General features: G+C 35.9%; 1 protein-coding gene across 1 annotated transcript; it reads right to left on the reverse strand.

Annotated features, from left to right (window-relative positions):
• Positions 1–9,606: 9,606 nt before the first annotated feature.
• On the reverse strand, positions 9,607–10,272 carry LOC115951885. Its single transcript, XM_031069013.1, has one exon. It carries the CDS (start codon positions 10,270–10,272, stop codon positions 9,607–9,609), a length of 666 nt encoding a protein of 221 aa, XP_030924873.1.
• Positions 10,273–24,758: the final 14,486 nt, after the last annotated feature.

The following is a 24,758-nucleotide window of genomic DNA, read 5'->3' on the forward strand; positions in this document are numbered from 1 at the left end:
AAATATTCTTGTTTTACCATTAGTTTTTAATGGTTGTTGTACTGATTACTTAATTAACTACATATCCAGCAAAATAAATAAAAACTGTGTACTCCACTTGCTATAAATTGGTATTTTAAGTTGTTGTTGTTTGTGGTATGATATCTTCAGTATGTGAGTACTCCCTTGTGAATTCCTCCTGTTGGATGGTGTTATAAACTTTAGGTGTTTTTTGATTTAGAATTTCCTTATACAATATGCTTTTCTTAAGCATGTTGTCATTCTTGCTGAATGTTTGATGGCAATTGATAGTTTGGTGGTTAATCCTGGCTGAATTTAACCATTTTCTAATTATTGCGAACATTTAAGAAGTCAACGAATTGTGGTTATTTTTACTTATGAAACCATTTTGGAATATCAAATTTTATTTTCAACATTTTCTTTTTTCATCAGTGAATGTTGTACGCAATTTTATTCTTTTTTCATCTGATTCGTCACTGTTTCTGCTATTGATCTCATAGAATTCCTACACATCCAGAGTCCATGTGTCTTTCTTAACTGATTATAACTAAGCAATAGTTTGCACATACCCATTTTGCTATATTGGAAGCTCCCTTGAAATCTGGATTGGGATATAATTTGCTAAGGATATGTTTGTGAAGGTAATGAATTACTCGTTTTAGTGAGTTTGTGTGCAAGTTTTTGTCCTAAAAGTTAGGTACATTGTTTGGCACTGAGTATTATTTTCATTATGTGACATAAGACTAAGAAGGCGGCAATAACTTTGTAATAATTCCTCTGTTGTTTGTATTGAAAAACTGAAACTTTTACAAGTAATTTCATGATGACTAGTTATACCACAATAAAATTATAAAGAATGTCAGAAACTATAACTTTGTAATTATTTCCTAAACCAAAAACATGATATTGCATTTTGCCTCTTATATATCATGCATAGGTGACTAGCATGCAGGTATCTAAACTGTATATTACTGTAATATACAGTACTTCACCTTCATGACTATGATTTTAGGACAATGATTACGTTCTATTAGTGATAGATATGTAATGGTGGTTGCATAGAGCTAGTGGCACTACCAATAGTTACTAGTCCTGAAAGTTACGGTCCAATATTTCTTGTATTATGGATACTGTACAAGGCAAGTACTGCAAAAATATATTGAAGATTGGAAGCACATTGCATGCAATCTTCTGGATTAAAGTTTAAAAATGTTCATGAGAACTGCTCCATAATTACAGAGCAAGCATGATTTGTCATCTATCTCGAATCTTGAGTTAACATAGCTCAACTAGGGAGCACATTCCATTCAATCTTCTAGATCAGCCTTTTCAAATGTCCATGAATCTAACTGCTTCATAATTTCTTCTATTCGAAATTGGATAAGAGTTTAGTATATCTAGGATGGTGTTGTTGGTTGAATCAGCAAGCCAATTTAGCTGTGAGACTCCGCCAATGTGTGTAGGGTCCAAATTACCTAATCTGGTTGCTGATCTTGTGACAAGTGGATTATGAGGATATTTGGTGCTTAATCTTCTTAAAAATCAGCCCTAATAAGTTCCTTATTACACTGGATTGGAATTGTAGTGATTAAGTCCAAGACCCTATTGATCTGGACAGGATTGGGGAATCGGGAATGCTTTGCTTGTAGATAGAGTTTGGGAAGGATTGGTATTGATGGGTTTTCCCACGCCTTACAGCCAAGGTGTAGGTCTTTACCTCTTGGAATTAATTTCCACTGCCATGAGCTCTTGGAGGCTACTTTAGTTGCTCTGAAGGATTTGCCTCTCAAGTATTTACATTAGAGCATTTTCACCCATGGTGTTTCTTCCCCATTATCTTCCATACGGCAAAACACCAAGTCTCCCACTTTAGATTTACACAAGGAAATCCCAAGGTTTGAGGTATAGAGGCCTACCCCACCAAAAATATCAAAGCAACCCATTCATTTTAGAGCAAACAGATTTTTGAAAAATTGAGAGAAGGCATAATATAAATTGGTGAGGCTACTACTATTGGCCTTGTTAAACAATCCCTTGATATTTGGGATAGCACTTGTCCTTCGATCTCTAGATTTGACACTTAATCTTTTCCTCAACTTCATTGAGAGTGTGGCTGCTTGACTTGTTGTGACATAGGGGAAGGCCAAGGTATTTTGAGTGGAAAGGTGCTTTTTTGGTGTTAAAGATGGGAGCAAATCTCTGTGGCTTTTGAGGAATTTACATTTTTGATAAAAATCACATTTGATTTCTTCGCATTAACAGAATGACTCGACCATAATTGAAATTTCTCTATGCAGTATTTGATAGCTATAGCTTGGTTTCTTTCAGCCTTAGCAAAGATTAGAAGATTTTCAGGGAATTTTAATGATTTACACTATTGCAAGACCCATCCTAGGGGGAAGAGGAGGGGGGGGGGGTGAGGACTAACATTAAAAGCTGGGTAATAGGGAAATAGGGTTTTATCATTTCAAGTGACTAGAAAGAGAGAGATAATGAGAGCTAGAGGCAGCCAACCAATGACCAGGCTTGGTTCTCAATTGGTATTCACTTTGTCTATATCTCTGTGCTCCCTATCTTGGGAGCCAATAATTTTGGGGAGGATCGTAATGGGATTTAAATGTGGTAAAATTGGCAGATAGTATTTCTCAAATGCATGTATTGAATGGCAGAAGTTGACATTTTGATTACAGGAAGAAATCTTTTTTAAGACCTAACTTCCAAATTCATTATGGATTAGAATAGTAACTAGGTAAGGCTGCCTACAATGACCTCTCCCAGACCCCACACAAGTGGGAGCTTTGTACATTGGGTATGGCATTTTAAAATTTGGGTCTTGGTGCGACGGCAAGGGCCTTCCACCAAACATCACAGGTCACGGGTTCAAATTCGAGAATCAGCCTCTCCAAAAACAAATGTGGGTATGATTGCCTAGCATGACCTCTCCTAGACCTTGCAAAAGTGGAAGTTTTGTGCACTTAGGTATGACTTTTTAAGAAAATAATTGTGCACATTTGGATTTGTTAGAAACTAAAAGGGATATAAAGGGCTGCCCAAAGTAGGCATGTCTCTCTGTGGAACTCCCTGGAGTAAGTCCTAGGCGTTACTCAAAGGAGTAATGCCTTGGGCTGTTACTCTATGCCTCTTTGCTCACTATTAATGAGATGGAGGCTATAGAAACCCCATGAGAGGTATCCCAGATCACAATTACAAAATCAGCATATCTCAGTGCGTTAGTGTTGGCGAGGCTCTTAGGCTGATGGTCTAGTTTGTTTCACTCTTGTAGTGTAAAACACCATAGGTAAACTGATTTGTCATGTATCACTCAAGCTGGAACGTGGCACAAGTTTGAGTTTCTGGTCTATGCGGAGGCTAGGACAGCATAGAACAACCTCAAAGCTCCTATGAGACCACTAGTTTAAGTCAAGAGAGGTATGTTGAAAATTTGGAAATAAAAATTCTGTTGCTTAGTCTATGTTTCTTTCAGAATTATGTTTCTTTAGGAATTAGAGCTTGCATAACTCAGCATTTGTACCAAATGAATGAATGAAATTTATAGTGTAGAAAGTTAAACCCCAAGAACTTAATTTCAGTGAAATCTCACTAGGTTTTCCTAACTAGGACTGACTTGCAGCAGAATACAGTGTGACAACACTGACTTGGATTCTCTATAACATGACTTAAGAGTCAAATATTGACACTGAATTTGTGGTATAGTTGGTCAATATATTGACGCTTAAATCTGGAAAATTATGGGATTTTTAGAATTCTTTTGGTATGTAAAATTTGGGTTGGAAATGGGCTGATATGCTGTGATAGTCACTTAGAATACAATTGGGACAGCATCTGCGGTTATGCCCCTCTTGATGACACACTCTACATCGTTGTCTCGGTTGAATCTCCCTCAACTCCGGATCTTCCCTCCGGCTTCCCCATTCTCGCAGTACCCCATCCATTTCATTCCTTATTCTTGACATCGTAGGACGACCTTTAGCCCGCAACAATTGTGGGTCAGGCACCCACCGTGGTCCGCGAACGTCTGTCCATAATGACTCTGACTTTGGCACCACAAAATTATGTGAATATGTGAGAATGGCATTGTTCAGACTGTAACATGGGTCAATATAGCTGGGCGCATCGAGATGCAGACCTTTAAGAACTTTAATTGCATGTGAACAAGGGATCTTCAAGTTTTGCCACTTTCCACAACCACAGGTTCTATCAAATATGCGCACATCATGACTGTGATTTTCCCCTCCAGCTCTATGGTCGTTATACTGGGTAACCACTTGATATATACTCTCTGCATGATTATAATTCCTCAGAGTGTGTCCTGCAATTTTCTGCTCATTTTTGTTATAGATCTCCATTGCATAATCACTCCACACCTTACCTCGAGAGAGATCAGAAGTAATTTGTTTATGTCGATTGTGGAAATATGCAACAAGTTTAAAAAAATGAACTCAACCATTGCAGCAATGGGCAAACCGCGGGCACCTTTAAGAACCCCATTAAAGCACTCAGAGATATTGGTTGTCATTGCCCCGTAACATCTTCCACCATCATGTGATTGGGTCCATTTGTCTAGATCCTCACTCATTAGATATGTGTATGGCATATAACGTGTAATCCGGTGATCAGTAGGGTCTACACCCCTCAGTAAATTAATCTCGGCCTCCTTAATGGTTTGCATTATGGACACAAATTTAGCATCATGAGTCGCATATCCAGCTTTCAAGGTCAATGTCTTTAGAGTCGGGTTATCAAAGTGTGTGTTGAAGTTGCTAGCAACATGTCGAAGGCAATATCGATGATATACCTGTTCTCTTCCGTCTTGCCCTCTAGGCCACTCTCGAATGGCCCATTTGATACCTTTATGTCGGTCAGAAATAATGCAAATGTCCTTGTTAGGTATAACACACTCTATCGAAGTCCTGAGACACTCTAAAAACCACCCCCAACTAGGCCCTGACTCCTTGTCCACAATAGCAAAGGCGATAGGCAAAACCTTTTGATTAGCATCGGTTGCCATTGCAATCATCAATACCGCTTTGTATTTACCATATAAATGAGTTCCATCAATACTGATCACTGGCCTGCAATACTGGAATGCAGCAATGCATAGAGCGAATGCCTAATATACATAGCGCAGTAACGTAGTACCTTCTAATGGCTTAGGTATGGTGTGATAGCTATACTGGGTACCCGAATCCTGATCCAAGTATGCCAACAACAACTTTCGCAACCTTTGGTAAGACTCCTCCCAATCCCCAAAAATCTTAGCAATTGCCTTTTGTTTTGCGTCCCATACTTTATAGTAAGAAAGCTCATGATCATACTTAGTACGTATGATCTCCCAAAGCTCATCAATAGTAGCAGTGTGCTTTTTTCGCAATCTTCCCACAATTTCTGATGCAACAAAATTAGAATCCATCATTCTACTGTCTGTTCGCAGCCCAAAGGGTATACAACTGTGTGGACCCACATAAGACGTGACCATCCACAGACCATTGAATTTAGGCTTCATGTATGCCCCAACGTACCACTTGCAGTTGTCGTCAACGCATGCGGCGCACAATTGAGTTGTGCTCGACCTTTGGATGGAGAAATTTCTATTATCCTTTACTGCGTATATTATCAATGCACGCTTTACCGCAGCTTTATTTGCAAAAGTCAACCTTTTACAAAAATGCATCCCATCTTGCCAAGTACAAAGAAATGGTATCTGAAGACGTGAAGGATCAACCATATCTTCCCAAGTATTTGCGTAGAATGAGTTCGCAGGAGGTCTGTAGCCAGTGGTCGTATCTGTATCATGCTGGACACCAATATCATCATCATCTGCATCACCTTCATCATGGTACTCCATATTTTCCTCTTCAAAATTAGGAACGACTTCATGCTCATCCACATCGTTCTCAAAGTCACCTTGCTCAATCCTCTCTTCGTACTGATCCATATCATCATTATTTTCACCATCATTCGCAGCATGATCTTCGTCTTCGTCTTCCTCCTCTAAATGTGTCTCTTGAGAGTAGAGGGTTTCACCAGTATTCGCAACATAATCTTGAGATGGGAGCGTATAACCTCCCATTGCATACCCTCCCATTGTAGTGCATCCATCATCTAGGGCTGTAAATTGTAAAGCCGTAGATGTTTCTTGCACCACCTCAGTACTGTTGTCTGCACTCGCCTCCAAACTTACATACAACTCAGCAGCATTTACTTGGAGCATTTTCTGGATCCTATTAAACATCATCTTTACATGTTTATCTTCTTTAATCGCCATATACCCGTAATTTATCCGTTCATGAAGAACTTCTTGTGGGTAACGATAAATAATCTTGATGTCATACCAAGCAGGGTTCAATTTCAATTCGTCCATTATTTTCCTCTTCAAATCAGTCAACGTCTTCAACTTACGACGTAGCATCATGTAGTAGCATTCGATACCCTCCCCTCTAAATGGGAATCTGTCAATCCCTTCAAGATTGTAAAGGGGTCCACCGAAGTATACATTTATGTCAATATTCTTCAAAGATTGTGAACCTATTAGAGAGCCAAGTAAATTTATGTTAGTGACATATTTGATATCTTTCATTTAACATCAATTACGAAACCTTTTCTATCTACTCAAAGTACAAGAATCACAACTTCTAAAAGTGTAACAATTGCATATACTCACCCCACATCACATACAAACACACTCAATCATTATAATTTCATACTCAAACAAATAAAAAAACTAAAGACAAAACTCACCCCCATTACAAAATTGAAACTCAACTCTAACAAAAATATAAATAAAAATATCAAACCAAATAACAAAAGTCATGAGGATGTGCAAATGAATGAGTGCAATTATGTAACAACATCATTCAAGTAATTTTAAATTAATGCCATACCCTATTACACTACTATTGATGAAATAACATAGAGCAGGGTTCATCAGACAAAAAAAAAAAAAAAAAACACTAATGTGAATATAATCATGATCAATCAAATTAGACATATCATGTAATTTCAAAATCAAGGCATTAATATACAATCAAATATACCAGATCTGATATAGAAACTCAAATTTCATCCAAATTATGGAGAAAGGAAGCAGATAACTTCAAATTCTAAAGCAATAATGATAAAGCCTAATTATGCAGCACAAGATTTGGTAACTAAGGTAAAACACTAAATCTTGAAAGGAAAAACAACTCTAGGGATTTAACTTCTAAAGGTTTAAAGCTTAAGGTGTTGTCAAGAATTCTAATAACTTGTTTTTTTGGATCACAGCACATAGATGAGTTTTTTTATTTTTTTTCCCAAGTTTTTTATTTTATTTTATTTTTTGTTTCTAAATTAAATAAGAGAAAGGCTTCAATATCTTCATTTCGTGACTACCCTCTCTGATGAAAAAGTTGTTGTTATTGTGCCTTGTATACGTTTTTTTCATTTTCTACAAATGAGAATTCACAACCTAAAAATTTGCATAGGAACAAGAACATTTTACTCAAGTGAAAATATTGAAGATAATATAGTTGTGCCAATTTCAAACAGTCGCATTTCACTTATTTAAAATCACCATTGAATCAAATTATATTCGTTTCGAAGTCCTATATGCCTACTTTTCAATGAAATAATTTTCACTGCAAAATTCATTATATATAGATGGAGAAAAAGCTATGAACAAAAAATCATCAACTTGTCATATTTTGATAGACTCAGCATCTTTTAACAGCTTTCGAACTATATGCCTAAGTTTTTAAATTTTTAAACATTTGTCCACAATGGCCGAAGTAGCCAGCCGCCAGGTTCACATATCCATTATTGGGTAGAAGAATTTGTGTGCAAGATTGAATAAGAGAGAAAAAGAAGAAAATCTCCCTCCATATTTGGAACCTATGCATGTGTACTCCATATTTCTATGTGGATGGATTATTAGTGGATTCCTGTATCTTTCTCTAATATTAATATATATATATATATATATATTTATATAAATATATTTATATTTAGCCTATTTATACAACTATATAATTAAATATTTATATATTTATATAAGTATTTATATATATAGTTGTATAAGTATTTATATATATAGTTGTATAAATATATAAATATAAATATATTTATATAAATATTTAATTATTTAATTATATAGTTTTATAAATATATAAATAAAAATACGTATATATAAATATTTAATTATATAGTTGTATAAATATAAATATAAATATATATACGTATTTTTTATAAGGAAACAAATATACATATTTTAATACAAACAAATATCTTATCAGAAAACAAATATATTTGCCTAATACAAACAAATATTTTATTAGGAAATGGCATATACACTAAACAATGCAAGCAACACTTTTTAAAGCAGCTATATACACTAAACAACTAATTAGAGAGTGAGGAGACCCTTACTTGACATAATGATGTGCAAATGTACTGCTAAGATTGTATGAGAGTGAGAGGAGCAATGTTTTGCTACTAAATATGTATGAGAGTTTGAGTTTCTGTGAGAGTTCTTAAGAGAGGTTCTGTGATTGAATTTACTGAAGGTATGATGAGAGTTGTTGAGGTTTTGTGATTCAAGTTGTTGAAGGTGTGAGAGTTATGTTTAGTCAAAATATTCTCTGCATCTGAGAGTAGTGTGAGAGTTTTTTATTGTTAGTCTAATATTCATTGAGTACGTTCCTAAACAGACAAAATTGGTTCAACATAGTCTGAGAGACGGCTAATATATTTTCTGAATATGTCTCAAAACAGACAAAGCATTTGACATGTCCTTCAGCAATGTACTCAATTAATAGTGTACAAGCACAAGCAACAAAGACTGTTGACATGACCAGACAAGAAGCGTACTCAGCTAATATATATAGACTAGCACAGAGCACAAGCCATTCCAGACAAGCAACGTACTCAGCTAATATATATAGACTAGCACAGAGCACAAAGCAACAAAGATAGCTTGACATGACCAGACAACCAGACATGACCAGTGTAGGGTGAATAGTACTTTGAAACTCGAGTCTCTAAGACTCGGTTTCACTTTTAGTAAACCGAGTCTCAGAAACTCGAGTTTAAAGCCCACACAAGTAGTACGTGTTTAAAACTCGAGTCTTTGACATTCGGTTTCACTTTAAGTAAACCGAGTCTCAGAGACTCGAGTTCCACGTAAACACCTTGCCACATCAAACTATTTAAAAGCACGTAAACCGAGCCTTAGAGGCTCGATTTAGAGGCCCAACATCGAGCCTCTGAGGCTCGAGTTGCTAGAATTTCAAATTGTTTCCAAACCGGGCTAACTAACTGAATAGTTAGATTTTTATGGGTAATTACCCATTTTCGCCTGGTAAAGGCTTTCAACCCGAGTAACCCAACTTAACCCTTACTATTTTTTTTTTTTTAAGCCGAAAACAAACCTCATTCATTCAATATTTAAAAAACTAGAATCTAAATACAATGCCTCTAAGGAAGATAGTGGTGATTCTTCTAACCATACTACATCATCATCTATTTGGCAAGCATAGCGAGCCAGAGAATGGGCTACAAAGTTTACACTATGATGAATACAACTAACAGAGTAGAACATCGAATATTTTCTTATATCAAACCCAACCAAGACAAATTGATAGATGGGGATGAAATTGCTTTCATAACATTTACATTGTCTCCCTCAAGAATAATCTTTGAGAAGCTTGCCTCCACCACAAACTCCATTGCTTTCCGACATGCCATTGCCTCTGCCTCCTCGCTATCCATTACTGGAGATCCTTTAGCCGATAAAGCAACCATCACTAAACCCGTCTCATTTCGAACCACTGCACCACAACCTGATGCACCCATCGGTGTAAATATAGCAGCATCAAAATTTAATTTGTAAACAGACCCAGAGGGTGGCCTCCACGACTGTCTAGGCTTTGCATGTGCCGGAATGGCAAGATGGTTTTGAGCCTCCTTATACTCCTCTAAGTAGTCCCTTGCTCTTATATTTAGTTGATTCGGGTCTTGTAACTTACCTCCATGGACAACTGTATTTCTTTGGTTCCAAATTAGCCAACTTTGGACTAGAAAAAGTTCAAACTCCTCAGTGGACAGCTTGTTCAACATAGTTATAAACAGCTGCAATATATCGTCCTGACCACTTGCACACTTCTCTATTTGAGTCGGACATCTAGCCCAAACATCTTGTGCCGCACCACATTCCCATAGCCTGTGAACAACTGATTCAGGAACTTGTTGACATATACTACAATTCCCATCTTCCATGACCCTTCTTTTGACCAAGTTCTCTCATGTTGGCAAGATATCTTGGCAAACTCTCAAACCAAAGACCTTTATCTTATTTGGCACATGAAGCTTCCACAATTTTCTCCAAACCTGACCTCCTGCCATTGGTTCCGAGCTCTCTCCCATCCCATTTTCTTCCCTTGAGATCAATCTCGCTATGTGATAACCTGACTTCATTGAGTGTACATGCAAGTTAGAATTGAGCTTATGTAGGGAAATAAAATAAGTTATCTAACAATACATTTACATGAAAAAACTTGAAAAGATGCTAGCTTTGACATGACACTTGAAAAAGAAGAAGAAAGTGATAGTAAGAACATAAAAGGACATGAGATGTACATGGAAAACCCTAAAAAAGGGATAAAAAAAACCATGGTTTGAGCAAGAATAGAATGTTCTTGCTCTACTCAGATTGTATTATGTATGAAAATAGGTCACTCTTATACAATACAGGTGTTCTTGCTTCCTACCATCTTAACTTTCTACTGTCTTCTCTAAAATACCTATTTGGGTTCTTGCCTAAAACTACAGTTGCATGTCCCTCTTATAATCTGAGGAATATGGTTGAGTACAAAGACAAGTGTCAAGACATTATTTCTTTATTTTGGACCTTTTCACAACTGTGATGTTATCTGCTAACTAGAGGATAGGAATTGCGCCAACGTGGCATTGGGACTCGTGGGTAGGTAACTTTGCCACTACTTAGGAAACAAGTCTTGGAAATTGAGAGGGACATCAGGAGTATTGTGATTGATACACGTGTCTCTGAGGTGGTCCAACATGCATTCAACCAATTAGAGATGTCCTCATAGCTTCTGACCTTAGAAAGTCACTATCTCTCTTTTTGTGAGTGCTTGAGTACCATGTCAAGTGCATATCTTACTTCCTTCCTAAGGTAGTCACGCCTTTAGCACAGACCAAGAACAAGATCCCTTAGCCAACACTTCCTCTTCTTTTGCTCACCGCCGTTCCACATGTAAGGTCCAGATTCAACCACATATGCATTCTCCCATGCCTTAGTGGTGTTATGTACACCGAGTAAACCCCATTTTTATTGTGCAACCATAAGACCAAATCATAAACATGTCTTCTACTTAGAGGGATCCAAAGAATGGCTTATGCATCATTCTAGTGAAAATTCGATTCAATCAATTCACGATCCCACCAATGAATTCTCCAATCAATCAAATATGACACTTGGCATTCCCATTCCTCTTGTGCTGGTGGAACAATCACCATGTTTGTTGGATGATTCGGAATCCACTTGTCCTGCAACTCGAATAGAAGAGCCGTTTCCCACCCTTTAGCAGCACCCTTTCCTCATGATTGGTTGTGCTGCCACTAAGCTTTTCCACATAAAAGAGCTATTTGGAACGTCAAAAGCCTCCAAAAAATTACCCCTTGGGAAATACTTTGCTTTAAAACATCTATAAATAAGAGACTCATCATTTTGTAATAATCTCCAACCTTTCTTTGCCAACATAGCTAAATTGAAATTCCATAAATCACGAAAATCGAGTCCACCCTCCTTAGATTTTGTCAGTATATCCCAACTTTTCCAATGGATCTTCCTCTCTTCACCAATTTGCCTCCCCCCCCCCCCCCCCCAAAAAAAAATCTTGCACACATAGAATTAAGTTCATCACAAAACTTAATTGGTAGTTGAAAGACACCCATCATATATGTAGGAATGGAATGTGCCACCGCTTTTATTAACACTTATTTTCCAGCTCTAGATGGTAATTTTTATTTCCATCATTGGATTTTTTTTCCAAACCATTTCCTTAATAAAAAAGAAGGTTTGGTATTTTGACTTTCCAACCAATGTCGAAAGCCCCAATTAGGTATCGAACCGGTACAGCTCTTTAACTCCCAAGGTACTCTTTATCCAATTTTTCTATTCAATTGTTGTATTGCTACTGAAGAAAACTAAAGACTTCTCAAAATTGATACATTGACTTGAAGCCACTGCATATTGCTGTAAAGTATCATTAATGACTTGGACTTCTTGTTGATTCGCTTGGCAAAACAGTAAAGAGTCATCAGTAAATAATAGATGGGATATACTAGGAGCTCTTCTACATACCAAACACCATGGAGCCGCCCATCCTCCTCTACCTTTGCTAATAAAGATGTGAAACTTTCTGCACATAAAAGAAATAAATAAGGCGATAGGGGATCCCCTTGACAAAGCCCCCTAGATAGGATGGTATTACCATAAGCTTTACCATTGATACGAACATCAAAAGAAGTTGTGGTGACACAACTCATGACCCAATCAATCCATACTACTGGGAAACCCATCTTGGTCATCATACCTTTAAGGAAAGGCCATTAAACCCTGTCATAACCCTTATTATTATTTTAGATTTCTTTTTTGGAGAAAGTACTATTATCTATACTACTATTTAAGAGGTGTTGGGGGCGGAAAAGTTTTCCTTCCGACAAATGAGATTTGTGTTAGGTTAGGGGCCTAAACTAAAACTCGACATGGGCTTAAAGCACGGCCCAAAGGCTATTAGTGAAGCTTTTGAGAAATTTGCCTTATATTATGCCTTGGGCCTAGGTTAGGACTAGCAAGAATTATGGGATGGCCCAAAACGTTTCCTACAGTAGACATGTCGGCACAATAGAAAAGCCTACTGCAATAAAGAAATAGCCCAGTGGTAAAAGATTCCGGCGGTAAAATATTCCAGCAGTAAAATGAGACAGAACAGAATAAACCTCCAGCTATTAATTATTTCATAAATTAAGAAGAGTGTCTACATCTCTAAAATCATCATCCATAGGTTCTAGTGAGAATAAGTCCTCCAATACAAGAACATGAGGGAAAACTCTATAGTAACAATTACATTATAACCTTCAATTGTAAATTAATAAACAAACACTATGGGTTCCATTATAACAAGTAATGGAGAGAGCTTAGTGTGAGATAAAGGGAGAAAGAGAGAGATTCCAGCTAGTGCAACAAGATCATTATTATGCTAGAGTATGTTCATGGATATGGTATATGTAATGAGTAGTGAGGGTCATTTTAATAGTATAAGTAGGTAGAGAGAGGGTATTTAGTAAAGCTGCTGGGACTTTCTGTTGAGGATGGATGAAAGCTTATGAGTAGAGGTGTGACGGGTATTTGTGAGCTGGGGGGGGGGGGGGGAAGAACTTTGTTTCTAATTTTGAAACTAAGAGCTCAGAACCTCAATAAGTGCTTAAAGAAAATTAGAGAGAGAGAGAGAGAGAGGAAAATATGGAAGTTTGTAAGAGAGTTCTTCTCTATTGGTGTGTCTTGAGGTGTTGGTGGAGAGCTCTATTTATAGTTGAGTTTAAGGGGGTTTTCAGCAAATAATCTCTGCCAAAATCAGTCTCAATCTTCATTAAATCCTTAGAAAATCGTTCCTAGGATTTGGCCAAGAATGGTAAGTTCAGCTTTAAGGTGTTCTTGTTGTTTTTCGTAACAGCAACTGGAGGTTCTGATTTAGCATTAAATGTTGATTGTCCTCAACTAATGAGATTAGAGCATGTATTAGGTTAATAATCTTGGTTGTCTGTTGCTAGTATCAGAGCTTCCTAGGGCAGATTGTGTTACCCCAAGCCAGGTGTCAATCTTTGAGCTCTCTGTTGGAAACTCTGTTGGAGATCTCCTTAGTGCCCTCTAAACCACAGTTCCCTAAGTTTCCCTATTAGGGTTCATGTGCTTGGTTCATGAACCAAAAAATGTACATATTTGGCATGGTAATGAGCTGTTTATAAGTAATTCTAGAAGCTTCCATGGTCTATTCATGGCTGCCCCTTATTCCTTGACCGATTGTGTTGGAAAAGAGAGAAAGCATGGTTGGCTTTAGCTTCACAGCTTTATGTATTGTCAGCACAGCTTTATGTCACATCAGTAATCATGAAAATCAACTTGCTAAGGAAGGGTGTAAGCTCAGCTGGACATGTGTCCCCTTCTAATCTGATTTGACAAGTTGAAAATGATGGTAGTGGGCCCTAACTATCAACTTAGTTGTGCTGACACTTAACTAGTGGCTAGTCTAACCACTTTAGTTACTCAAGTGAGATTTGGTTGCTGAGATTAGCACATGGGTTGGGCTGTCTCGGCTGGGCCTTGTTGTTAGGCTTCTTTGGGCTTGTTCATCGCTACAAAATGAATAGTTTCGTCATGGGTAATATACATTGGCTTTTATAGTTATAGTTTCTTATGGAAGAAATAAGCATAGTTCCTATAAATTTTGTAGAAGAAATAGTTTTGAAATATGGGTAATATGTCATAAGCAATTTATGTTTCCCATGAGTTAAGGAATTTAGTATATCAAAATATGTTTTTGCCAATGAATAGTTTTGATCTTTGAGCATAACATAATTTTTTTGCCAAATATTATTTGAGCTTTGGTAGAATAATTGTTTGCCCAATAGTTTTGGGTTTTTTTTATAGAAGGTGCCAAAAGAGTATTTGGGCTTTTTGTAAATAGTTGTCAAAATAATATTAGGCTTTTGTAAATAGTTGCCAAAATAGTATTTGGGCTTTTTGTAAATAGTTGCCAAAATAAGATTTGGGTTTTTTGTAAATAATTGCCTAAATAGTATTTGGGATTTTTGTAAATATTTGCCAAAATAATATTTGGGCTTTTTGTAAATAGTTGCCAAAATAGTATTTAGGCTTTTTAATAATATTTTGAGATTTTGTAAAAAATATTGTCGTGTAGCAACAGGTTTTGTAAGAGTGCCATGTAGTAATAGACTTAGTAAGGGTGCTGTGTAGTAATGGACTTTATAAGTTGGGCTTTTTGGGTTTTGCCCACAAGGTAAATGAGTTTGGGCTTTTATAGAGATGACATAATTTTATGGCCCATTTTTTGTAATAGTATGACAGGTATTTGTGTAGGACCAAGTTGGGTAACACAGAAAATATTTGTGAGGGCCCAAAATAATTTATGGGGCTTGTATAAGAAATATTTGTGAGAGCTGAAGTCAGGTAGTATGTGGGAAATATTTGGGTAATATGTTGGAAATATTTGTGGGCGCCCAAAATAGTTTATGGGCTTGTATGAGTATTTTAGCGAGTGGGCTAATGAATTTAGGGCCTAAAAATTTGTATCTGAACAAAGGGTTTCTCCTGTTTAGGTTCCTCATTTTCATGGTTCAAAAATACCCCTAAACCCCTGGATTTAAACAGAGACAAAATTAAAGGACATCCTGGTAAAAATATATTGATGTTGCACAGGATCAGTAGGCTGAATGCTTCGACTTCAATGGGCTTATGGTTGTAGCGAAGGCTTGCAAGGATGAACACACTTATCAAAAAGGCGACCGGGGTGAACCGGCCAAGTCCTCTTCAATGAATAAGTCAGTTTCTCTCTCGAAAATCAAGTTCCAACTTCTGGGGAGTAATGTTAGAAAAAACTTGCCTTTATTTGATACCGGATGGTCTTTATATATAGAACCTTGGAATGGTTATGGATTTAGTAACTTCCCTCGAATTTGAGGAAATTAATAAATTCTGACATAACTTCCTCAACGGCTATAGAAGTTACAACCGCTGAGGGAAGTTAAGCATTGGTGAGGAATTTGTGGCGATGAATATAGGTTTGGTTCCTACTAACTCTAGAATTCCGTGGTTCGAATTCTCAAGACATGTGAGTAAATCCATTCTTGAGAATTTCCTAAGTGTCATGTGGTCGTTCGTGCGCTTTGCCTATGGACGACTCCTTTGTCCATATACGACCTTCCTGAATGTTTTGCCTTTGGCTCACGGAAGACCCCTATGGACGAACTAGAGATAACAAATTTTGCTATCCAATCATATATCAATAATAATAATTTTCTCACTTTTTTTCTTCTTTCAAATCTCTTCTTTATTTGGGGAAAAAAAAAGACTCTTACTATAAAACCATTGCTATAACTTCTCCTTCCATATCCTTAAATTTAGGCACTAACGTTTATTCTTATTTTTCTCTTAGTGATAAGCCAGTTGCCTCTCTTTTTCATTGAGACATAAGCGGAGGTACATAATTTTCTTAGTACTCATTCTTTTCTTTTCTTTTTATAAATGTTTTCTTGCTCGCATGTTTGTACGTGTGTCTTTATTTTATACAAATTTATAATTCTAAAAAGCTTTTTCTCTAATTCTCTTTAGATGTTCGAACTTTGAAACACTGTTCTATATTAAAATTGGCGTATTTGCTGTTCTACACTATAGAAACACAAATTGTTTTGTTGATTAAAAAAAAAAAAAAAAGCTTGACACTCAAATGCTATAGCAACAGCAACAGTAAAGCCAAATACCAAATTACCAATTACCAAACCAAGCATACCATAAAACCAAAAACAAAAATTAAAAAATTCGTCCAAAAGTTCCTAGAGTCATTATAATTTATTCCCTTGGATCTTATTTTTCACTTCTCTTTAAGAAAAACCCATTAATTTCATGGCTTTTCCTTTACCAATAATTGCCTCCATCACCATCTTGGTCTTCATGACTTTCCCACTTTCACAATCCATACATAGTACTTCATGGTAATTTTTTTTTATTTTCTATACATTTCTTTTTAATCATAGTTTTTTTTTTTGGGGGGGGGGGGGTTGAATATGTGTGTTGTATTTGGGTATTATTGGATTTTCAATTTCTTCTTTATCTTCTTATTTGTGTTTGTTTCTTCTTTTGGGTGTTTAATTTATATTATATAGTGTCGAGGTAAGAAATTGAGTAGGTCTTCATTTTATTTGATCATTTAGGGGGTTGATAATGTAAGAAATTCAGTATTTGTGATTTGCTAAGGAAAAGGAAAAGAAAATGGTAAGAGGGAAAGTATTGATTTCATAATGATGGTATCATAAACGATAAAATGCTAATAAAGAGAGTGAGTACTGATTGTAGAGTGGTATCATAAGATTCATAATTGATAAAATGTCATTTTTCTCTTGGATACACCACACTACACCCTATTTGAATAATCTGATTTTGCTGACCAAAAAAAAAAAAAAAAAGAATAATCTGATTTGCAACAGCTTCCAAACATACATATAGATTGTGGACAAAGGGTCCCATAATCTCCATATTTCTCTTAAAATTTATGAAAAGTAGTTTTTTTTTTTTGAAAAATAATCACAACATGCTGCTAACCCCGCAGATCGAACCCTTTTCCCTTTAGACCCACAAGCACTTTGTACATGAGGAGGTGCCAATTCAGCTTGAATGATGATGAATGAAAATTGATTATAATATTAACAGAATTGCCAAATACTAGTGATAATTACAAAATAATAGCCTCTGAATCCATCCAACAAAAAAAATACTAGCCTTTGAGCACGCATGTATTCAGCAAGGTTTTCAGAACCGGACCGTTCATTGAACCATAAAAGAGAGAGGTTCAAGGCTTTTGAGGTCAAACTGAGGTCGAACCAGGGTTGAACCGTGATGACATCATAAAATAATTAATTAAAGCCTAAATATAGATATTAAATTTATAAAACTAGCAAAATTGAAAATATGTTTATATATGTGAGGGAAATTTAATGATTTTCAAGCATATATTTAATAATTAAATAAGAAAGTTAATAAAATAAAATAATAACCATGAAAACATTAAAATTTATGATTAATTTTTGAAATAAAGTTGAATATGTTTGAAGGATTTTAATTATAATTTTTTTTATTCTTTGTAAGAGATGGATAATTTAATCAAGTAGAATAAAATTGCGTTGAGTTTTTTTTTTTTTTTTTTTTTATAAATTGCTAAGGCGTTGGACCGCACGGTTCTCACCGGTTCGTGCGGTCCAACCCCAGTTTTAGGGGTTCACAGAATTAACAAAAAATCCGGTTCTTTAGGCTTAAAAAACCAATTTTCATCCCGATTCCTGATTTTCACAGTTCTTCTATTTTTTTTTTTTTTTTAGAAGGTTAATAGTTTTCATTCATTGTAATTTGAGATTACTACATTTTCCAATCACAAAAATACCTAGGGGTTCCTAGAGTCATTATAATTTATTCCCTTGGATCTTATTTTTCTCTTCTCTTTAAGAAAAACCCATTAATTTCATGGCTTTTCATTTACCAATGATTGCCTCCATCACCATCTTGGTCTTCATGACTTTCCCACTTTCACACTCCATACATAGTACTCATGGTAATTTTCTTCCCTATATATTTCTTTTTAGACGAAACTATATTGTTGGTTCCTGAAGTTTACCTTGTGAGCACAGTTACTCCCTCAAGTTTCAAGTGCGCACTATTTGTCCCTTAAGTTTTAAAAATGAATAGTATTAGTGCTTCTATTATATATCGTTAGTAATATTGCCTAGGTGGCAATAGAAAAGTGATTAGTCAAGTTTTTAGTGATATGGCATTTTCTTAATGAAAAGATTAACAAAAATGATCTTACACGTAAGAAACAAACTAACCCTGATTACAAAATTAATACAGGTTCCAAATCAAAACCCCATTCAACCATTCCCCCATCTGATTCTGAGATGCACGAGAGAGAAAGAAGGTGGCCTAGCCCTAGATGCCACTGTGATGCTGCCTCACTCTGCTAAAAATAGTGACCACTTCCTTCACGCTTTCTCCAAGCAATAGCCATTGCCACGGTGGCCTCCTCCTTCACGTTGCTTGCACAGCCTTGCTGGTTCTTCCTCCTCCCATCTCCGGCTAACCCATCTTAGGTATTACGATTTTTCCTCTCTACAACCTAGTTAAGCGCAAAATGTATGGCCATGTATGAATTTTTTGATTCCTCAAAAAAAAAAATGTTTGAATTTTTTGTGTTTGTGTTCGTGTCACGTTGGACACTTTTGTGACTAAGTGCATACAACTTAATACAAGTTGGTCATTGCTTTAGCTTATGTGAGTATTAATTAGCTTAAAGTGAGCAATAGTATCAAAGCAATGATGGTTTAAGATTAAATAGAATAATGTGAATGTTAGCAGATGGACAGAACATCTATTCTCAGAGACACCATTGATTACACGAAAGAGCTCCTGGAAATAATCAATAAATTGAAGAACAAGAAATGGAAGAGGCTAAAAATTAACTTAACCTAATGGGCATCTACAAGGAGCTAAAGCCAAATGAAGTTTGGTGAGAAATTCCCCCAAGGTAATATGTCTTGTAACTCTTGTCTAGTACTTTGTTAACCTTTATTTTAATTATGCTTCCACGACTTTACAGCTTGAAGTGGAGAGGAAGGACATGGATACCCGGATTGGTATATGTCATGCAACTAAGCTAAGATTGTTGCTATCAGGCTATGGAGGAAGATGTTTATAGAAGAAGAAGACAACAAAAATATTCTAGAGTAGTTTACAAGGCTTGAAGATATGGATTTTTAAAGTTGTTCTTCTTAGGAATTTTACAAGTGAGAAGGTTTAATAATAATGTCTTCTAAATAAAGTGTTGGTCATTTATCTGGTTCATCTCAAATCAATTATGTATTGTCTACTGGATTATTATTATTTTCAATAAATAAATCAATAACAAATTAATTTTGTTATACAATGTAAAAATATTCTTATTGTCAATTGGAGGATGGAAAAGTGTGAGGCGACAAACTTAAATACTTAAATCATGTAATGTTATTGACATGGAGTTGGCAGATGGAGTAGCTTCACTGGTAGTCTGGTGCCATTGTCTCCACCTGCATTTAATCTATCATAGCTAATGGAAAATTTTTCACATCAATGTTATTGTACCTAGCTTAATGTTAATTAGGGTGATGTTAACTTATGCAAAAGCATAGCACAATGGCTACACATAAGATTCAGTACTAAGGGTGAGTTTGATTCAGCTTTTTGAAACTGGGCTTTTTTAAAAAGTGGAGTTTTCAAAAAGTGCATAATGAAAAAGTGTTTATTCAAAAAACTGAGTGTTTGGTAAAAGCTGTTAAAAAGTGATTTTTGAAAAATCTGAGTGTTTGGCTAGCACTTATAAAAGTGGCGATTTGAGTGGTAAATTACCAAAAAGGACAATATAGATATAAAGTATTGTGAAAGTATTGTGAAAATACTTCCTAAAAAATTATTCTTAAAAGAACTTTCAAAGTTTCTAAAAAAATTATTTTTTTCTCACCAATATTAACTAATAATAACCCACCACTTAAGATTTATTGTGAAAATATTGTGGTAGCATTTCTCAATTTTATTTCTCATTCTTTATTTTATTTTTCCCTTATTTCTTTACTCTCTTTTTTCCATCCGTATTTCCTTCTTTTTTTCCCTCTTTTTTTCTCCTCCACACACGTACTCTTCTCTTTTTTCTTTTCCTTTTTCCTTCTTTCCTCTTTTTCCCTACCACTTCCTCCAGAACATTCCACTTTTCTCTTTTTGTTCATTCTTTCCCCTTTTCCCTTTCACTTCCTCCAGAACGTTCCAGTTGCTGTAGAGCCTTTTTTTTTTTTTTTTTTTTGAAAGCTACAAGGAAGAGAGAAGAAAATGATGATGATGATGAAGATGAAGATGAAGATGAAGATGATTGAAATATAAGGAAATCCCTCATCTCTCTCCTTAATTCTCAGATCCCTTAAGTCTCTGCCACCATTGGGTTTGTATTTGATTTTGATTTTGGGTTTGGGTTATGGGTTTTCAGTTAATGGTTTAATTTTGAGTTGATTTTCTGTGGATTTTGGGTTTGATTTTAAGTTGATTTTGTTTTGGGTTGATTTTGAGTTGGGTTTAGGATGGGTTTTCCAATGGGGTTTGAGTTGATTTGTGTTAATTTTGAGTTATTTTTGGTTTGATTTTGTTGATTTTGTGTTTGGATTATCAAATGTTGAAATGGGTTGTGGTGGTAGACCGGTGATAGTTGGGTGGTTCTATGTTTGTATTTGGTTGATACTTTCTTGACCGATGTTGGTTTGTAACAAAGGAGCAAGAATATGAGGGAGAAGAGAAAAGGGCAAAGTTTATTGAAGGGTAATTTGGTAATTGCCTTGTGAGTCCAACAAGTATAAATCAACGCGCACGGGCTTTTTCCAAAATGCACATCTGAGCTCCTTTTTCACTTTGCGCGTTCTCTTCATAAACCCAAAATGCAACTTTTTCCAAAAAGTTGCATTTTATACCTAACCAAACGGGTTTTGTGGTTCAGCTTTCTTCAAAACGGGCTTTTTGGGTTGAAAATGTTGAAACAAACAGGCACTAAAGTCTCCAAAAGGTCCACTACTTTGCCTTTTTTAGAGTGTTATGTTGATTTTGTGTTCAACAACATAGCAAAATAATTTTAAAAGAGAGACTAGCCAACTGCATCATTTGACAAGGTTTCAACAAACATCATTAAATTCCACCATTCAAAATGTTCCAAATAGTAGTAATCCTCAAACAGTGTTAGACAATAACAAAAAATTGTTCCAAACAATGGTAACCCTCAAATTGTTTTAAAAATAACAAAAAATATCTAAGTGTTCCATCCACTTCAAAATACACATTTATCTCCATAAGAGCCTTCACTTCTGCACATTGATTCACAAGCAATCTTATTCTTTTGTGCTCTTATGCATTCATATAAAACTTTGTAATTCTTTTAGATGTCTTGCAACAGCCATTGTTTTGGCTACACTCCAACCTGAGAAAATGCGCAAAAATATCAATCTAGTAGAAACAATGATGGCAATTTTGTTGTTACTTATCAAAAAAATAATAACTTGAGGTGGTACCGGTTGACTTTGATGTACTCCACTTGTCTGTGCTACTTGACATTGGGGTGATGGCTTACTTTGTGTTGTGACATTTCCTTTCCTACATTGAAATGCATTATACTTTCATTTTAGTACATTAGCAACTATAAATATGTCGTTTTCATATGAGACTAACAAATATAAATATGTACTTGTTTTCATATGAGACAATCACTCATAGGTTGTTTTTTATTGCTTTGACTAACATGTTTTTTCTAGACTAACATGTTTTTTCTAAAAATATAAATATAGAGTGCCCAATGCTACACGGCACCTCCAAAGCCCGTTGTTACACGGCACCTCTTAAAACTCGTTGCTACATGGCAATATTTTTACAAAATCTTACAAAACCCAAATGTTATTTAGGCACCTATTTTACAAAGCCTAATATTATTTTGGCACCTATTTTATAAAGCCCAAATGCTATTTTGGCATCTATTTACAAAGCCCAAATATTATTTTTGGTAACTACTCATAAAACCCAATAATACTTTGACACCTATTTTACAAAACCCAAATGTTATTTTGGCACCTATTTTACAAAGCCCAATATTATTTTGGCACCTATTTTACAAAGCCCAAAAATTATTTTTGGCAACTACTCATAAAGCCCAATAATACTTTGGCACCTATTTACAAAAGCCCAAATATTATTTTGACAAAAACAATTACATTATGCTCAAAAGCCCAAAACTATTTCTTGGCAAAAATATATCTTCATATACTAAAGTCCCTAACTCATGGGAAATATAAATTATTCATCTCTCAAAAATATTTCTTTTACAAAACTTATGGGAACTATGCTTATTTTTTCCATAATCAACTAACTACAAAAGCCCATGTTTATCACCCATTGCAAAACTATTCATCTTATAGGGATGGACAAGTCCAAAGAAGCTCAACTACAAGGCCCAGCTGAGCCAGCCCAGCTCACACGAAAATCCTAGCAGCTGAAGCTCACATGAGCTGTCTAGTCAAGTTTCAGTACAACCTGATAACTAGAGCCCATCACCATCAGTTCCAACTTGATTAGTTAGATTAGAAAAGGACACGTGTCCAGCAGGGGTTAAACCCTTCCTTGCTAAGTTCATTTCCATCATTTCTCATGTGACATAAAGCTGGGATGACATAATATAAAGCTGGGAAAACTTCAGCCAGCTGTCTTCCCTTTCTTCTCCAACCCATTCGGTCAAGAACTAAGTGCAGCCATAACTAGGCCATGCAAGCTTCTAGAACAACTTGAAATCAGTTCATTATCTTGCCAAAAACATGTACTTTCTGGTTCATGGACCAAGCACATAAATTTAAATGGGAAAACTTAGGGAAATGTGGTTTGGAGGACACTAAAAGGATCTCTAGCAGAGTTCCCAGCAAAGGGCTCCAAGGATGACACCTGGCTTGGGTTGATGCAACCTGCCCTAGGGAGCTCTGATTCTAGCAGCAGCAAAACCAAGATCATTAGCCTAACACATGCTTTAATCCCAGCAGCTGAAACTCACGTGAGCTGTCAAGTCAAGTTTCAGTACAACATGATAGCTGGAGCCCATCACCATCAGTTCCAGCTTGACTAGTTAAATCAGAAAAAGACACGTGTCCAGCAGGGGTTAAACCCTTCCTTGCTAAGTTCATTCCATTATTTCTCATGTAACATAAAGCTGGGATGACATAATATAAAGCTAGGAAAACTTCAACTAGCTGTCTTCCCTTTCTTCTTCAACCCATTCGATTAAGAACTAAGTGCAGCCATAACTAGGCCATGAAAGCTTCTGGAACAACTTGAAATCAACTCATTATCTTGCCAAAAACGTGTATATTCTGGTTTATGGACCAAGCACATGAACCCAAATGGGGAAACTTAGGGAAATGTGGTTTGGAGGGCACCAAGGGGATCTCCAACAAAGTTTCCAGCAAAGGGCTCCAAGGTTGACACTTGGCATGGGGTGATGCAACCTGCCCTAGGGAGCTCTGATTCTAGTAGCAGCAAAACCAAGATCATTAGCCTAATACATGCTTTAATCCCATCAGCTGAGGCCAATCAGCATTTAATACCAAGTCAGAATCCCAACTGTTATTATCCAAAACAGCAAGAACATTCTAAAAGTTAAGCTTACCACTCTTGACCAAAATCCTAAGAATGATTCTCTAAGAATTTTCTGAAGATTGAGGATGATTAAGTAGAGATTATTTGCTAATTACTCCCTCAAACTCAACTATAAATGGAACTCTCCATTAACACTTCAATGAAGACCAGTATAGACTAGGAGACACACTAATAGAAAAAAGTTCTACCTTAACTTCTCTGTTTAGCCTTCTCTAAGCTCTGGCAAAGTTTTGAGTCACTGAGTTCTTAGCTTCAAGCTTAGAAACTAAGTTCTGTAGCTTCTAGCTCAAAAATACTCCTCATATCTCTACCTATAAACACTTATCTATCCCCAGCAGAAAGCTCCAGCAGTTTTACTATACACTCTCACTCATTACTCATACTACTCAAAATGACCCTCTCTATTCACTACATATACTATATCCACGAGCATGCCTTGGCATCATAATGACCTTGCTACGCTAGCTGGAATCTCTCTCTCTCCGTTCATCTCACACTAAGTTTTCTCATTACTTGCCATAATGGAACCTATGGTATTTGTTTATTCATTTACTATTGAACTTTATGACGTGACTATTACTATAGAGTTTTTCCCTCATATTGTTGTATTAGAAGGCTCTTCTCTAGAGTCCACAGATGATGAGTTTGAAGATGTATATACTTTCCTTAATCTATGAATATCTAACGGCTGGAGATTTAT

The sequence above is a fragment of the Quercus lobata genome, chromosome 7 (genome assembly GCF_001633185.2).
Source record: "Quercus lobata isolate SW786 chromosome 7, ValleyOak3.0 Primary Assembly, whole genome shotgun sequence".
NCBI lineage: Eukaryota > Viridiplantae > Streptophyta > Magnoliopsida > Fagales > Fagaceae > Quercus > Quercus lobata.

Bases quoted from the DNA above. Each gene is read 5' to 3' on its own strand.
- LOC115951885 (XM_031069013.1), bottom strand. From the start codon at position 10,272: ATGGAAGATGGGAATTGTAGTATATGTCAACAAGTTCCTGAATCAGTT.